The sequence below is a fragment of the Lissotriton helveticus genome, chromosome 5_1 (assembly GCF_964261635.1).
Source record: "Lissotriton helveticus chromosome 5_1, aLisHel1.1, whole genome shotgun sequence".
In the NCBI taxonomy this organism is placed as follows: domain Eukaryota; kingdom Metazoa; phylum Chordata; class Amphibia; order Caudata; family Salamandridae; genus Lissotriton; species Lissotriton helveticus.
The window spans coordinates 738,570,752-738,584,091 of record NC_136065.1 but is presented as its reverse complement, the minus strand read 5'-3'; the positions used below and the strand labels follow the sequence as shown (position 1 = coordinate 738,584,091).

The 13,340-nt window shown below is 51.0% G+C and overlaps 1 protein-coding gene across 2 annotated transcripts in view; it reads right to left on the bottom strand.

The window, feature by feature from the left end:
- Positions 1-13,071: 13,071 nt before the first annotated feature.
- The window catches only part of HNRNPH3 (heterogeneous nuclear ribonucleoprotein H3), a 187,084-nt gene continuing 186,815 nt past the window's right edge, over positions 13,072-13,340 (bottom strand). For both annotated transcript variants that reach the window (XM_078643206.1, XM_078643207.1), the window contains one exon: positions 13,072-13,331. In XM_078643206.1, the coding sequence (XP_078499332.1) occupies positions 13,255-13,331 (77 nt within the window). In that variant the 3' untranslated portion in view covers positions 13,072-13,254. The remainder of the gene's footprint in view (positions 13,332-13,340) is intronic.

The window sequence follows — 13,340 nt, the reverse complement described above, 5'->3', positions numbered from 1 at the left end:
TTTTGAAGTCACTTAGAGGTGGGCTGCTGCCCCCCTCTTCTATTTTGTCCCCGTCCATTTCTCCCTCGAAAGGACTGGCCTCTTTGTTGGTACTGCCAGGACTGCTTCTGCTGACCATGCTGAGCCTGCGAGTCTGCCTGGTGCGTTTGCTGGAAAGCCTGGTGTGATGTACCTGGCTGGTTTCCGCCTCTCCCGCCGGGCCTCCGTGACGGGGTGCCCCTCTTGTTCCCTCTGAACTGCAATGCTCCCATGGATCTTGCTGTTTCGTTATCTTTTTTCAGTTGACTGAGCGTTTCATCAACTGTTGTTCCGAAAAGCGTGTTGCCGTTGAACGGTGTGTTCAGGATGCTGTGTTGCACCTCCGGTTTGAAACCTGAGATCCTGAGCCAGGCGTGCCTCCTTTCCGTGACGCCCATCATCATGAGCCTGCTGGCGGTGTCTGCCCCATCCAGGGCGGTCTTAAGGCAAGAATTTGCCGCGTTTTTTCCCTCTTCAACCAGCTTTTCGGCCTTCTGCCTGGAATCCTGGGGCAGGTCCTTCACCAACTGCCCCAGCCCCTCCATGATCTGGTACATGTGCCTGTTTATCAGGGCGTTGGAATTAGCCATGCGCCAGTGGGTCGCGGCATTCCGTTAGATCCTTCTGCCCACCAGATCCATCCTTTTGCTCTCCTTATCCGGTGACGGGCCCGAGGTAGTGGGTACGTTAGCCCTCCTCCTTGCTGTGGCCGTGATAATGGAGTCTGCGGAGACCGTGCCCTGAATATAGGCCGGGTCCTTTGCGGAATGCTTGTACTTCTCAGTTCTGGGAGTTACTGCCTTGCATGTTGCGGGCTCCCTGAATGCTTCCTTCCCCTGAGCCAAGACGCTTGAGCATTGGAAGGAACTGGCTCCTCGTTTGTGTTGGGAGCAATGTTTCTAGAAGGAAGTCTGCTTTCTGCTTCTCTTCGTCGAGCTTGAGCTTGAAAGCTGCTGCGGCAGATTGTATCACCGAGTTGTAGGCCCCGATGTCGTCCGGCGGCGAGGGCCTCGAGGGGTAAGTGTCGACCACCTCCTCCGGGCTGTCGGTGTCGACATCTATGTAATCTACCTCCTGTAGGTCAGAGGGTGCCGACTGTGTCCGTCCTGCTTTCCTCTTCCTCCCCATAGTTGTAACTATCGTAGGGATTCTCGTACTCCTCCTGGTCGTCGATCACCTCGACGTCCTGGTCTTGTTCCTCGGCGGCTTCGGCGATCTCATCCTCCTCCTCGACCGCCTCCACCACCGGTGGCTTGGTCTTGTGAGGGATCGTGAAGGCTTTCATCTTTGCATCGAAATCTTTCTTCCGCTGCATGATGTTCTCCATTTCGGCCTCGAGGCGCCTTCTCTTCTTCTCCATCTCGGCCGCGTGTTCCGCGTCGGCCGTTCTTTTCGGCGGATGGCTCGTCGCCGTGCCTTTCGGTGTCGAAGTTTTCGACGTCGAACCGGATTTTGGGTCTCTAGTCAGTTTTGGGTCTTTCTCCCTCGGCGTCCATCGATCCTTTTCGTGGACGATTTTCGACGTTTTCTGCTGATCAGCAGCTCTCGGCGCCGGGGACTCCTTCTCGGAAGATACGCTGGGCCTAGGAGTAGTCGCGGACGCCGCCTTTTTTGGCGTCGGTGCTTTCGGGGTCTTGCCCTCGATTTTTCTAGACTCAGAGTCTCTCGGGTTCTTGGGGGCCGAAGAGTCTCCTACCTTGTCAGAAGTCTTCGTGTAATCGGTCTCTACGACCGTGTAGCTGTCGTCTTCAGCGGCAGCGTTGTCTTCCTCGGAGGACATCCCCAGCTCGTAGAGGGACGGAGTCGGGGCCTTCTCCTGCAGGGTGGCGTGTGCTACCCTCTGCCTCTCTCTCACACGAAGGGTCTTCGGGGCGAAGGCGGAACAGGCGTTGCAGTCTCCGCTTTCGTGGTTCACCGGTAGGCAAAGGTTGCATACCGGGTGCTGGTCCTTCTGCGCATACTTGTGGTGGCAGTTACGGCAGAACTTGAACGGCGTGTTGTCCATCATCGAGCGTCCAGGGCCTCTCTGGTCGCGTGTTCGTCGACGGTCGATCTCGATGAAAAACGCCTTCTCCTTGCTGACTTTTCGTCAATGAAGTCCCCTGGAGTCTTCAGATGACTTCTCCTCGTCTTTTCTGTATTTTCTTTCTTCTTTCTCCAAAAAAGTCTGGAGCCCAAACGGGAACGATCCAGACCCGACCGCGGAAAAAAAGAATCTGAAGATGGCGCCCAAGAGTGGGAGCTTCCGCAGGAAGCATGCCGACGTCACCGGAAATACACCCAAGGGGGTGTGACGCCGACGCCCACCTGGGCTAAGAAAAAAACAACAAAAAAAAACAAAGAAAAGACTACAAATCCGGACCCAACCACAAGACCGCGGAATAATGCACAGCATAGTGAATCCAGAAAGATTCACGCTGCAAAAGTGTGGTTAAAACGATGTTTAGATTCCAGACTGGTGAAGGTGGGTGTTTTGGTGGAATTACTCGTTCGAGTCCTTCCATAAATGCTTTATTTGCTGGCACTCTAAACAGTGAAAGGTGTTGCCTGTTTTGGAGGTATGCTGCTAACGCAGCCAAATGTATCCTGATGGATGAGTGTAGGAGAGTAGGGTCTGCAATCCTATAATCACCCAGATTTTTGCTTTTTGCTTCACTGTTTACGACTTTCCCTGGCTGTGGGCCTGCTAATCAGACCCACAGCCTAGCTGTTCTCTCTACTCCAAATTGTACCCAGGTACTGAATTGGCACTGGGCCCTCTCCAAGTCCCTGTACCCAGGGCTGAGGTGCACCCAGAAGTCTCCCAGGGGCTGCAGCATGTATTATGCCACCCCTGGGCTGACTAACTAAATCAGACACAACTGGCTGCTTGACAGCTGGGGCAAGGTGGTGTAAACACCCTTTGCTTTAGATATAGTATTCCTATATCTAAACCTAAAATGAACACATATATTCCTATCAGTCACTCCTATGGCAGGCCTTAACAATCCTGAAGGCAGAGTGCATGGAATCATGTGAAATGGTGCTCTGGCATGAGCTGAGCCCGTTTGCAGCTTGCGGAACCAAGTCCTAATAGCTGTTCCATGATAACGCTATACCATATACTCTTAAGTGCATTATGTACCTCGCGGTCATATGCTAACTTTGGTATAACATTATCAAAACATGTCGAGTAAGGTGTCATACGAATTGGAATACTAACCCCTCGCCAATTCTGGCGACGGGGTTAGCATTCCACCCTTCTAGAGGGACACGACATGTTGGTAACCTGTAACCCCGGTTAAAGTCAGACATAGCCTCAGCTCCACAAGATGGATGCTGCCACCGAGACACAAGTCTGCCCTCCTGCTGCTGGGAGTCCTCCCAGGCAAGGACAAAGGGTTTCCTGCCAGGGGCGGTGCCAGCACCGACCCAGACAGGATTTTGTGTATCCTAGGTAGGCAGGGCTTTAGAGGAAGTGTGAGAAGTTGGCCTGATATGCAGTGCTCACTATTCTAGTGAACACTATGTATCAGTCCAAACAACCCTTATTGATGATTGGTTGTAAGTCAACCTTATAGACCAGCTATCCTAGTAGCATGGATACGAGCAGTCTAAGGCTAAGACTCTAGAGGGCGTGTTAAGCCAGCTGTTTTACCATCACATTACCCCTTGAACACCAAGTGAAAGGACACCACACAAGTTGTTATGAAAATAAACAGGTATTTATTTATAACAAGTCTACCCTGAACTCTTTATGAGTCAGGGAGCTAAGCACATAACAAAACTCTTACGAAAATACTTTAAGTCGCACAATTTACACAGATGCCCTAGGGGCACGAAAAACCATATACACAAGAAGTGGAATGCGAACTTGCTAGCAGGTAAGTAATACTTTTCTAGACTCGGGAATCGCTAGGCCTACAATTCTAAACACTGGGATTAGATGCAGGAGGCCTGTGGACGTCATGTGCAGAGTGGGAACTCTCACGCGTAAGGCGGGAAAAAGTCCATGGAGGCTAGCAGTTGCAAAGTTACTGTTCTCGGGCGAACCCGACTAGGTGGGTCGAAAACGGGAGTGGATCCGAACACTTAGGGTGTTGGACTATGCTGGAGCACCGGAGTACTCAGGTTACCTAGCCCAGGGGCTGCGGCTGCATAGGGTTGAAGTTACGTCGGAAACCCTCGTTGAAGATCCAGGAGCCTGAAGAAAGAGTTGCTGGCAGGCGGCCAGTGAAGAAAGTTCGGAGTGATCCAAGCCTGGATCAGGGAAGAAGAAACCTGTAAGCAGAGGGGACCAAGTTCTGAATCACTAGCCAGTGATTTGAGTGGGCACCAGGATGGCACCGGACGAAGTCACCTCAGCCAGGTGAGTGGGCGCTGCTGGGCTCTGCAGTCTCTCGGACCAGGAGGCGTTGTCGGCGACCAGGATGGAGGTGCGAGCTGTCCCACGAAGGTACTTGCTGTCGACGTCGCTGGACCCAGGATTGGGCAACAAGTCTTGGCAAATGCAAGGCCCACGCGGTGGACCTAAAATGGCGTCTTGAGTGGACCAGGAGGGTCCAGGGTGCTCCTCTTTTGGAGGGGAGCAAGGGCTAGTCTGGAGCAACCAGACCAGCAGTAGTTGTCGTCGTGGAGCGTCGTGAGAGGGCCACTAGCCAACGGGCAAGCGACCTGGACAACGCGGTGAGCAGCAAAAAGCAGAAGGGCCCCACGCAGATCTCGTGGATGCAGGGGGGCTGAACTTCGGTGCTGGAGCTGCTCAGGGTCGGGGCTTCTCTTACCCCAAAGCACTCAGTCGAGGGTCACTCGGGAGTCGTGCTGGACAAGCGTCGTGCAGTTCTGAAGATGGCCGGTCCCTCGAGGTCTCGTCGCACCCACGGATCACAGCTGGGCTGATGATGTAGGTTGAGGTCAGAGGTGCCAGGGAAGCCGGTTCTCGTCGTGCTGGAGCAGTCTTGATCCGAAGGAGAGACTGGCAACAAACCGCGATACTTGGTTGGTGCCTGCTGCTGCAGGGTGACTACTCCTTAGTCACAAGGGAGAAACCTTGAGAAGAGTCTTGAGTTCCTTCTTGCAGAAAGTAGTTTCAGGATTCAAAGATGATCTGATTTGGAAGGGGGCCAGTTCCTACCTTTATCCTGCAAAAAGGGGCTGGCACGCGACTAAGTCCTGCCCTATGGGTGGGACTAGGAGGGGGGTGGTTACACCCCTCTCCTTTGGCGGGCTTTCCCCAGGCCAGGGGCTGGAGTGCCCCTGGAACTGGTTCCAGCCGGCCTATGCACAGTGAGCAGCAGGGTGCCACTTGCAGTCACCTTCCTCTAAAGCCCTGCCTACCTAGAATACACAAAATCCTGTCTGGGACGGTGCTGGCACCGCCCCTGGCAGGAAACCCTTTGTCCTTGCCTCCTGGGCTGGGAGGACTCCCAGCAGGAGGAGGGCAGACTTGTGTCTCGGTGGCAGCATCCATTTTGTGGAGCTAAGGCTCTGTCTGACTTTAACCGGGGTTACAGGTTACATACATGTCGTGTCCCTCTAGAAGGGTGGAATGCTAACCCCGTCGCCAGAATTGGCGAGGGGTTAGTATTCCAATTCGTATGACACCTTACTCGACATGTTTTGATAAAGCGATACCAGAGTTGGCATATAACCGCGAGGATTATAATGCACTTAAGAGTATATGGTATGCGATATCATGGAAACGGCTAAGGGATGGATCCCGAAATCCGCAGACAGGCTCAGCTCATGCCAGAGCACCATCTCACACGATTCCAAGCACTCTGCCTTCAGGATTGTTAAGGCCTGCCATAGGAGTGACTGATAGGAGATCTGTGTGTCCATTTAGGTTTAGATATAGGAATACTATATCTACAGCAGAGGGTGAGTACACCACTCTGCCCCAGCTGTCAAGCAGCCAGTTGTGTCTGATTTAGTTAGTCAGCCCAGGGGTGGCATAATACATGCTGCAGCCCCTGGGAGACTTCTGGGTGCACCTCAGCCCTGGGAACAGGGACTTGAGAGGGCCCAGTGCCAATTCAGTACCTGGGTACAATTTGGAGTAGAGAACAGCTAGGCTGTGGGTCTGATTAGCAGGCCCACAGCCAGGGAAAGTCGTAAACCAGTGAAGCAAAAAGCAAAAATCTGGGTGATCATAGGATTGCAGACCCTACTCTCCTACATGAAGGTGACTGCAAGTGGCACCCCGGTGCTCACTGTGCATAGGCCGGCTTGAACCAGTTCCAGGGGCACTCCAGCCCCTGGCCTGGGGAAAGCCCGCCAAAGGAGAGGGGTGTAACCACCCCCCTCCTAGTCCCACCCATAGGGCAGGACTTAGTCACGTGCCAGACTCTTTTTGCAGGATAAAGGTAGGAACTGGCCCCCTTCCAAATTAGATCAATCTTTGAATCCTGAACCGACTTTCTACGAGAGGAACTCAAGACTCTTCCTAAGATTTCTCCCTTGTGACTAAGGAGTAGTCACCCTGCAGCAGCAGGCACCAACCAAGCATCGCGGTCTGCTGTAAGTCTCTCCTCTGGATCAAGACTGCCCAGCACGACGAGAACCGGCTTCCCTGGCACCTCTGACCTCAACCTGCATCATCAGCCCAGCTGTGAGCCGTGGGTGTGACGAGACCGAGGGACCGGCCATCCTTAAAGACTGCACGACGCTTGTCCAGCACGACCACCGAGTGACCCTCAACTGAGTGCTTTGGGGTAAGAGAAGCCCCGACCCTGAGCAGCTCCAGCACCGAAGTTCAGCCCCCCTGCATCCACGAGATCTGCGTGGGGCCCTTCTGCTCCTTGCTGCTCACCGCGTTGTCCAGGTCACTTGCCAGTTGGCTAGTGGCCCTCTTACGATGCTTCACAACAACAAACACCGCTGGTCTGGTTGCTCCAGACTAGTCCTTGCTCCCCTCCAAAAGAGGAGCACCCTGGACCCTCCTGGTCCACTCCAGACTCCATTTTAAGTCCACCGCATGGGCTTGCATTTGCCAAGACTTGTTGCCCCAATCCTGGGTCCAGCGACGTAGACAGCAGAGACCTTCGTGGGACAGCTCGCACCTCCATCCTGGTCGCCGACAACGCCTCCTGGTCCGAGAGACTGCAGAGCCCAGCAGCGCCAACTCACCTGGTCGAGGTGACTTCGTCCGGTGCCATCCTGGTGCCCACCTAAATCACTGGCTGGTGATTCAGAACTTGGTCCCCTCTGCTTACAGGTCTTCTTCCCTGATCCAGGCTTGGATCTCCACGAACTTCACTGGCCACCTGCCAGCAACTTCTTTCTTCAGGCTCCTGGTTCTTCAACAAGGGTTTCCGACGCAACTTGAACCCTATGCAGCCGAAGCCCCTGGGCTAGGTAAACTGAGTACTCCGGTGCTCCAGCATAGTCCAACACCCTAAGTGTTCGGATCCACTCTTGTTTTCGACCCACCTAGTCGGGTTCGCCCGAGAACAGTAACTTTGTGATTGCTAGTATCCATAGACTTGTTCCCGCATTACACGTGAGAGTTCCCACTCTGCACACGGCGTCCCTAGGCCTCCTGCTTCTAATCCAAGGGTTCAGCATTGTAGGCCTAGCGTTTCTACAGTCTAGAAAAGTATTACTTACCTGCTAGTAACTTCGCATTCCACTTCTTGTGTATATGGTTTTTCGTGCCCCTCGGGCATTTGTGTAAACTGTGCGACTTTCAGTATTTCTTTAAGAGTTTTGTTGTGTGCTTAGCTCCCTGTCTCATAAAGAGCCAGGGTAGTCCTGTTATAAATAAATATACTTTATTTTTGATAACAACTTGTGTGGTGTCCTTTCACTTGGTGTTCAAGGGGTAATGTGATGGTAAAACAGCTGGCTTAACACGCCCTCTAGAGTCTTAGCCTTAGACTGCTCGTATCCATGCTACTAGGATAGCTGGTCTATCAGGTTGACTTACAACCAATCATCAATAAGGGTTGTCTGGACTGATACATAGTGATCACTAGAATAGTGAGCACTGCATATCAGGCCAACTTCTCACAATGAGTAGGCTAAATTGCAACGTTGTAGGTGCAGGAGATAGCACATGATGTTTTGTGTAGAACCATCTAATGGATTTATGTCGTTATTTCTGCAGTAAATGACGAAACGTTTCCACTTAGCTGCATAACATGCTTTGGTAGTGGGTCTTCTTGCCTCTTTGATAATATTCATGCAGTCTGGAGGCACGTTGAGGTATCCAAACTCTAGGATCTCAGGAGCCAGATCGCCAGGTTCAGCTGTTGCGGATCTGGGTGTTGGATTTCGCCATGGTTCTGGGTTAGTAGACTGGGTGTGAGTCGCAGTCTTTGATGAGGCACCACTGACAGTTCTAGGAACCTTGTGTACCATGGTTGCCTCGCCCACGTTGGAGCAACTAGGATTAGCGTCAGCGAATGTTGGCGCATTTTGCGTGCCACTAGCGGTATTAATGAAGCTGGGGGAAAAGCGTACGCAAATTTGCAGGACCAGTTCATCCATATCGCATTGCCTTGCGACTGCGGATGTGGGAACCTGGCGGCATAGTACTGGCATTTTGCGTTTGCTTGTGGCAAACAGATCTATCTCCGGTTGGCCCCAGTGCCGGAAGAATGGTTGGAGCACATTGGGGTGAATCTCCCATTCGTGCATCTGTTGACTGTGCCTGCTGAGCAGGTCGGCTATCTGATGGTCTTTGCCTGGGAGGTGTTCTGCCATGAGAAACCTGTTCCTGTGAATGGCCCACTTCCACACGCTTTGAGACAGGTGCGACAGCTGTGGGGAGTGTGTCCCTCCCTGCTTTTGAATATAATACATAGCTGTCATGTTGTCCGTCCGGATCAACACAGTTTTGTTGCATAAGTGTTTCTTGAACGCTTTTAGGGCTAGGAAGATTGCCATCAACTCTAGAAGGTTGATGTGCATCTTTTTCCGTTGTATAGTCCATAGTCCCTGGACTGTGTAATGCAGGACATGGGCTCCCCAGCCTAGCAGGGATGCGTCCGCTGTCATCACTATTTGTGGGACCGGCTCCTGGAACAGTCGTCCTTTGCAAAGGTTTTGTGGATTCCACCAATGCAGAGTTGTATGCACGACTGGTCACCAACACTAGGTATTTTAATTGACCCTGAGCCTGGTTCCACTGCCTTGCTAAGCACTCTTGTAGCGGACGCATGTGTAGGCTGGCATGAGGGACGACAAATATGCACGAGGCCATCATGCCGATTAGTTGCATAAACACTCGAGCTGGCAAGGAGTGTTGTGGTCTGAACTTTTGGATTAACATTTGCATACTGTTGATCCGTGCTGTGGTGGGGTATGCCTTTGCTGCTAGTGTATCTATTGTCGCTCCCAGGTACTGTTGGACGTGGGAGGGTTGCAGGTGTGACTTTGGGTAGTTCAGCGAGAAGCCTAGACTGTGCAGGAGATGAATGGTCTTTGACATGTGGCTGGCACATTGCTGGGCTGATGGCGCGTGTATGAGCCAATAGTCCAGATATGGGTACACATGAATGTGTTGCCCCCTGAGATGTGCCGCCACTGTTGCTAGGCATTTGGTGAACACCCATGGAGCTGTTGTGACACCAAATGGTAGTACTTTGAACTGGTAGTGTTGTCCTCGAATAGTAAACCTTAGATACTTTGTGAGCAGGGTGTATTGGTATATGAAAGTATGCGTCCGAGGTCTAGAGTTGCTAGGAAGTCTCCCTGACGCAGCAATGGCAAGACTTGTTGCAGAGTGAGCATGTGGAAATGCTCTGATGAAATGTACAGGTTGAGGTGCCTGAGGTCCAATGTCGGTCTGAGAGAACAGTCCTTTTTGGGAATGAGGAAGTATAGCGAGTATACTCCTGTTCCTTGATGTTTGAGTGGGACTGGTTCTATGGCCCCCTTTTGCAGCATACTGATGACCTCTTGCTGCAGTAATGTTATATGTTCTTGTGACATTGGACGGTGTACGGGTGGTATGTTGGGTGGTGTTGATGTGAGTTCTAGGCAATAGCCATGTTGGATAATTTGCCGGACCCACTTGTCTGTAGTGATGTTTAACCAGACTGGCAGGAACTGTTGTAGTTTTCTCCCGACCGGTGTTATATGGTCTGGGGGTAGTGGCAAGAAGTCACTGTTTGCTGTTAGTGGAGGATCTATTGGCATTTCCTCCACGACCTCTGCCCTTGTTATCATTTCCTCTGTACCCGCCTTTTTGTGTTCTTATTGTATGTGGATTGCGTATTAGTTTTGTATGTGGAGGATTGGTGCGATAGGTTACCTCGCGCTCTATAAGTGGAGCGACGAAAGGAGCCTCTGTGTTGTTGGGACTTAAGAGCTCCCATGGACTTTGCAGTGTGTCCTTTTTCATTTTGTCCAGAATTGTCAACTGCTGGACCAAACAAAAAAATCTGGATTTATGGGCTGGTTAAGGATTGTGGCCTGTACTCCATTCTTAAATCCAGATATGCGAAGCCATGCATGCCTTCTAAGCAGTTCGCTAGTTTTGATAGATCTGGCAGCTTTATCCGCCGCATCTAGAGCACACTTAATGGAGGCATTGGTGATGAGCTTTCCCTCCTGTATAAGTTAATCTGCCTGCTCTTTGTAAGGCTCAGGTAAGTGTTGGAGAAGTCCCTCTAAGCTATCATAGTGCGCCCTGTCATATCTGGCCAGCAAGGCCTGAGTATTGGCTATTCTCCATGAGTTTGCTGCTTGAGCTGCTACTCTTTTCCCCCGAAGCTTCTAAAATCTTGGGACTCCTTGTCAGGAGGAGGAGCCTCTCCAGTGGTTTGGGAATTAGCACGCTTTCGTGCGTTGGATACTACCAGCGAGTCTAAGGGTAGTGGTCCCCTGATGCAAGTAGGGTCTACTGGTGCTGCCCTATACTTTTTTCTATCCTTGGGTTGATGACACGTGCCCTAGCAGTGTCCTTGAAAATGTCAGTTGGATGCTTTAGGACGCCCTTTAACATAGGGAGTGTTTTGACACTTTTCTGATGTAGCCAGCGTATCAAATAGAAAATCTTCTATAGCATCAGAATGCGTGTCTACATTATGGTAGCTTGCTGCTCTATTAAAGAGTTAAAAGCCACTGTGTCTTCTGTGGGTGATGGTTTAACAGGGTATACCGTAGGATCTGTAATGGGTAGAGCCCCCTCAGTGTCTGGCTCACCCCCCCCCCCCCACCCCATGGTTGTGAATTGGGCTCTATATATGGGTTTTGTGGGTATCTGAAACCCACGCCTGTATCCTGATCCTCATCTGGGTTGGGGTCCGAGCGTGCAGGGGAGTATGGGGCATATGGAGTAGTAGGCATAGCAGGAGAGATAGGTTGGAAAAGAATAGGAGAGGTAGCACAGTCTTTTCTTTTTGAGAGGAATTCTAGAAAAGAATTCAGCAGGAACTGGTCTTTTCTTCTTTGTATAAACAGTCACTTTCCCAGTATTTGGGTCAATATATAGCTTGGACTGATCTTCTGTAGAGGGGTCTGGATGGATGAGCTCCTCTTCCACAGTGTTTTGCCTTGGCGTTGATGTCTTTGGTTTGACCTTTTTCGGTTCGATGCCTTGTTGGTTCGACCGGTTTCGGCGCCTGTATTTTTTTTTGCGGGTGTCCGACGGGTTTTGTCGGTCCGATATCTTTTATAGGTTTCACTACTTTTTTTGGACCGAGCGACTGACGGTTCGGTAACTTCTTTTGGCTTTTGAGGTGTCTTTGGCTAGATGCCCCTCTTCGGATCGATGGGCTTCGGCTCGACGGGTTTGGTTTGAGGAACCTTAGGTTTCGGTTCGACGACCGCCTTTGGCGTAGCCCTTTTGTCTTCGGTGACCGGCTTTTTCCCTTTTTCGACGGTTGAAGTTGATTTGGTCGATTCGACGGCCTTTGGCTGAGAAGGTTTTTCTGGTAAGGTGGCTTTCGGCTCGGCGCCCTTTGGTTTTGCTACCTTCGGTTCGACGACGTTCGGTCCGAAGACTGTCGTGTCGATTAGTTTCGGTTTCCATGGAACCGGCCTTGGATTATGTGTCTCAGAGGGCTCTTTTTGTATGTCCTTAGCCGGACGGTATGACGGGGCTATAGAACCAGTTTTGGGATCTTGGCTAAGGCCCGATGGCGATGTCTCGACCTGAGTCTCTGATAGAGGTGTAGTGTCTATATGGGGCGGTGTACTCACGGTTCGCCCCTCGTTATCGGAGTCGTCTTCGACAGCTACGATGTCTTGATCATAGTCTTCGGTATAGACGATTTCCTCCTCTTCGTCGATATAATATTCCGAGTCGTGCTCGGAGTATTGATAGTCTTGATCCGAGTCTTCGGCGTGTACTAGATCTTCATCGAAGATATTCTCTGGCTCCGGTGCCGACCTCTGCATTTCTTGCCTCGCCGCCCACAGATTCCGGATCGTCTTTTTGGATCGGAACTGGGCACAAGCTAGACAATTATCTTCATTGTGATCTGGAGATAGACATTTGTTGCACACTGGATGCTTATCTGTGTGCGGGAACTTAGAGTTGCACTGCGGGCAGTATTTGAATGGACTCCGTTCCAATGACTGTCGGTCCACGTGGCGTCAAGTAGGCCTAACGGCCCGATTCGACGACCGGAGTGCAAACAAATGTTGAAGAAAGTTTTTTGGTACCGATCGAAACAATACCGACGAAAGCGAAAGCCTTTTAGAAAAGTTCTTTGATTCCGAACTTGGAGTACATCCGAACCCAATGGCGGAAAAAACACAATCTGAGGATGGAGAGGATGCCCATGCGCACTATAGTCCGAGGGAGGAGCCACCTATCTTGTGATACTTCGAAGACTCTTCCAGGACAACAATGTGCAATCATCCAGACCCAACACTAGGCGGCGATCTATGCACAGATATGAATTCAGCAGCTACATGCCTCGAATTTCCACAATCTTTTGGGGGGAAAACTTGCATGGTGCAAACATGGCATGAGACCTTTAATTCAAGGACAAAAGGGCACTGATCAATAAACTTGCAAGAACGAGCTTGCAGGAACACCAAGAATTACTGAAAGTCAGTATGGAAACAATTCTGTAGTTCGGACCACTTTTCAGTTATTTAAAATACACACTCAATAACTTAGATATAAAATTTATTTAAAGTCAACACATGGAATAAAACAGTTAAAAATCTACAGAAAGACAGGTTCTCAATCCCAGCCTGCTGCTGAACATTTTTCAAAACAGATTCATCATTACAGCCAGCAATACAAAAAAGCTTAGTAAGAAAAGTTGCTTCTGCCAGGGTACAATTTTAATCACTCTAGTAGATTCCACGCCATCCACTTCCTGCCATGCCACCCTGCTGGCCATAGTAGCCTCCACTTCCACCACCGCGCCCTGCATTGA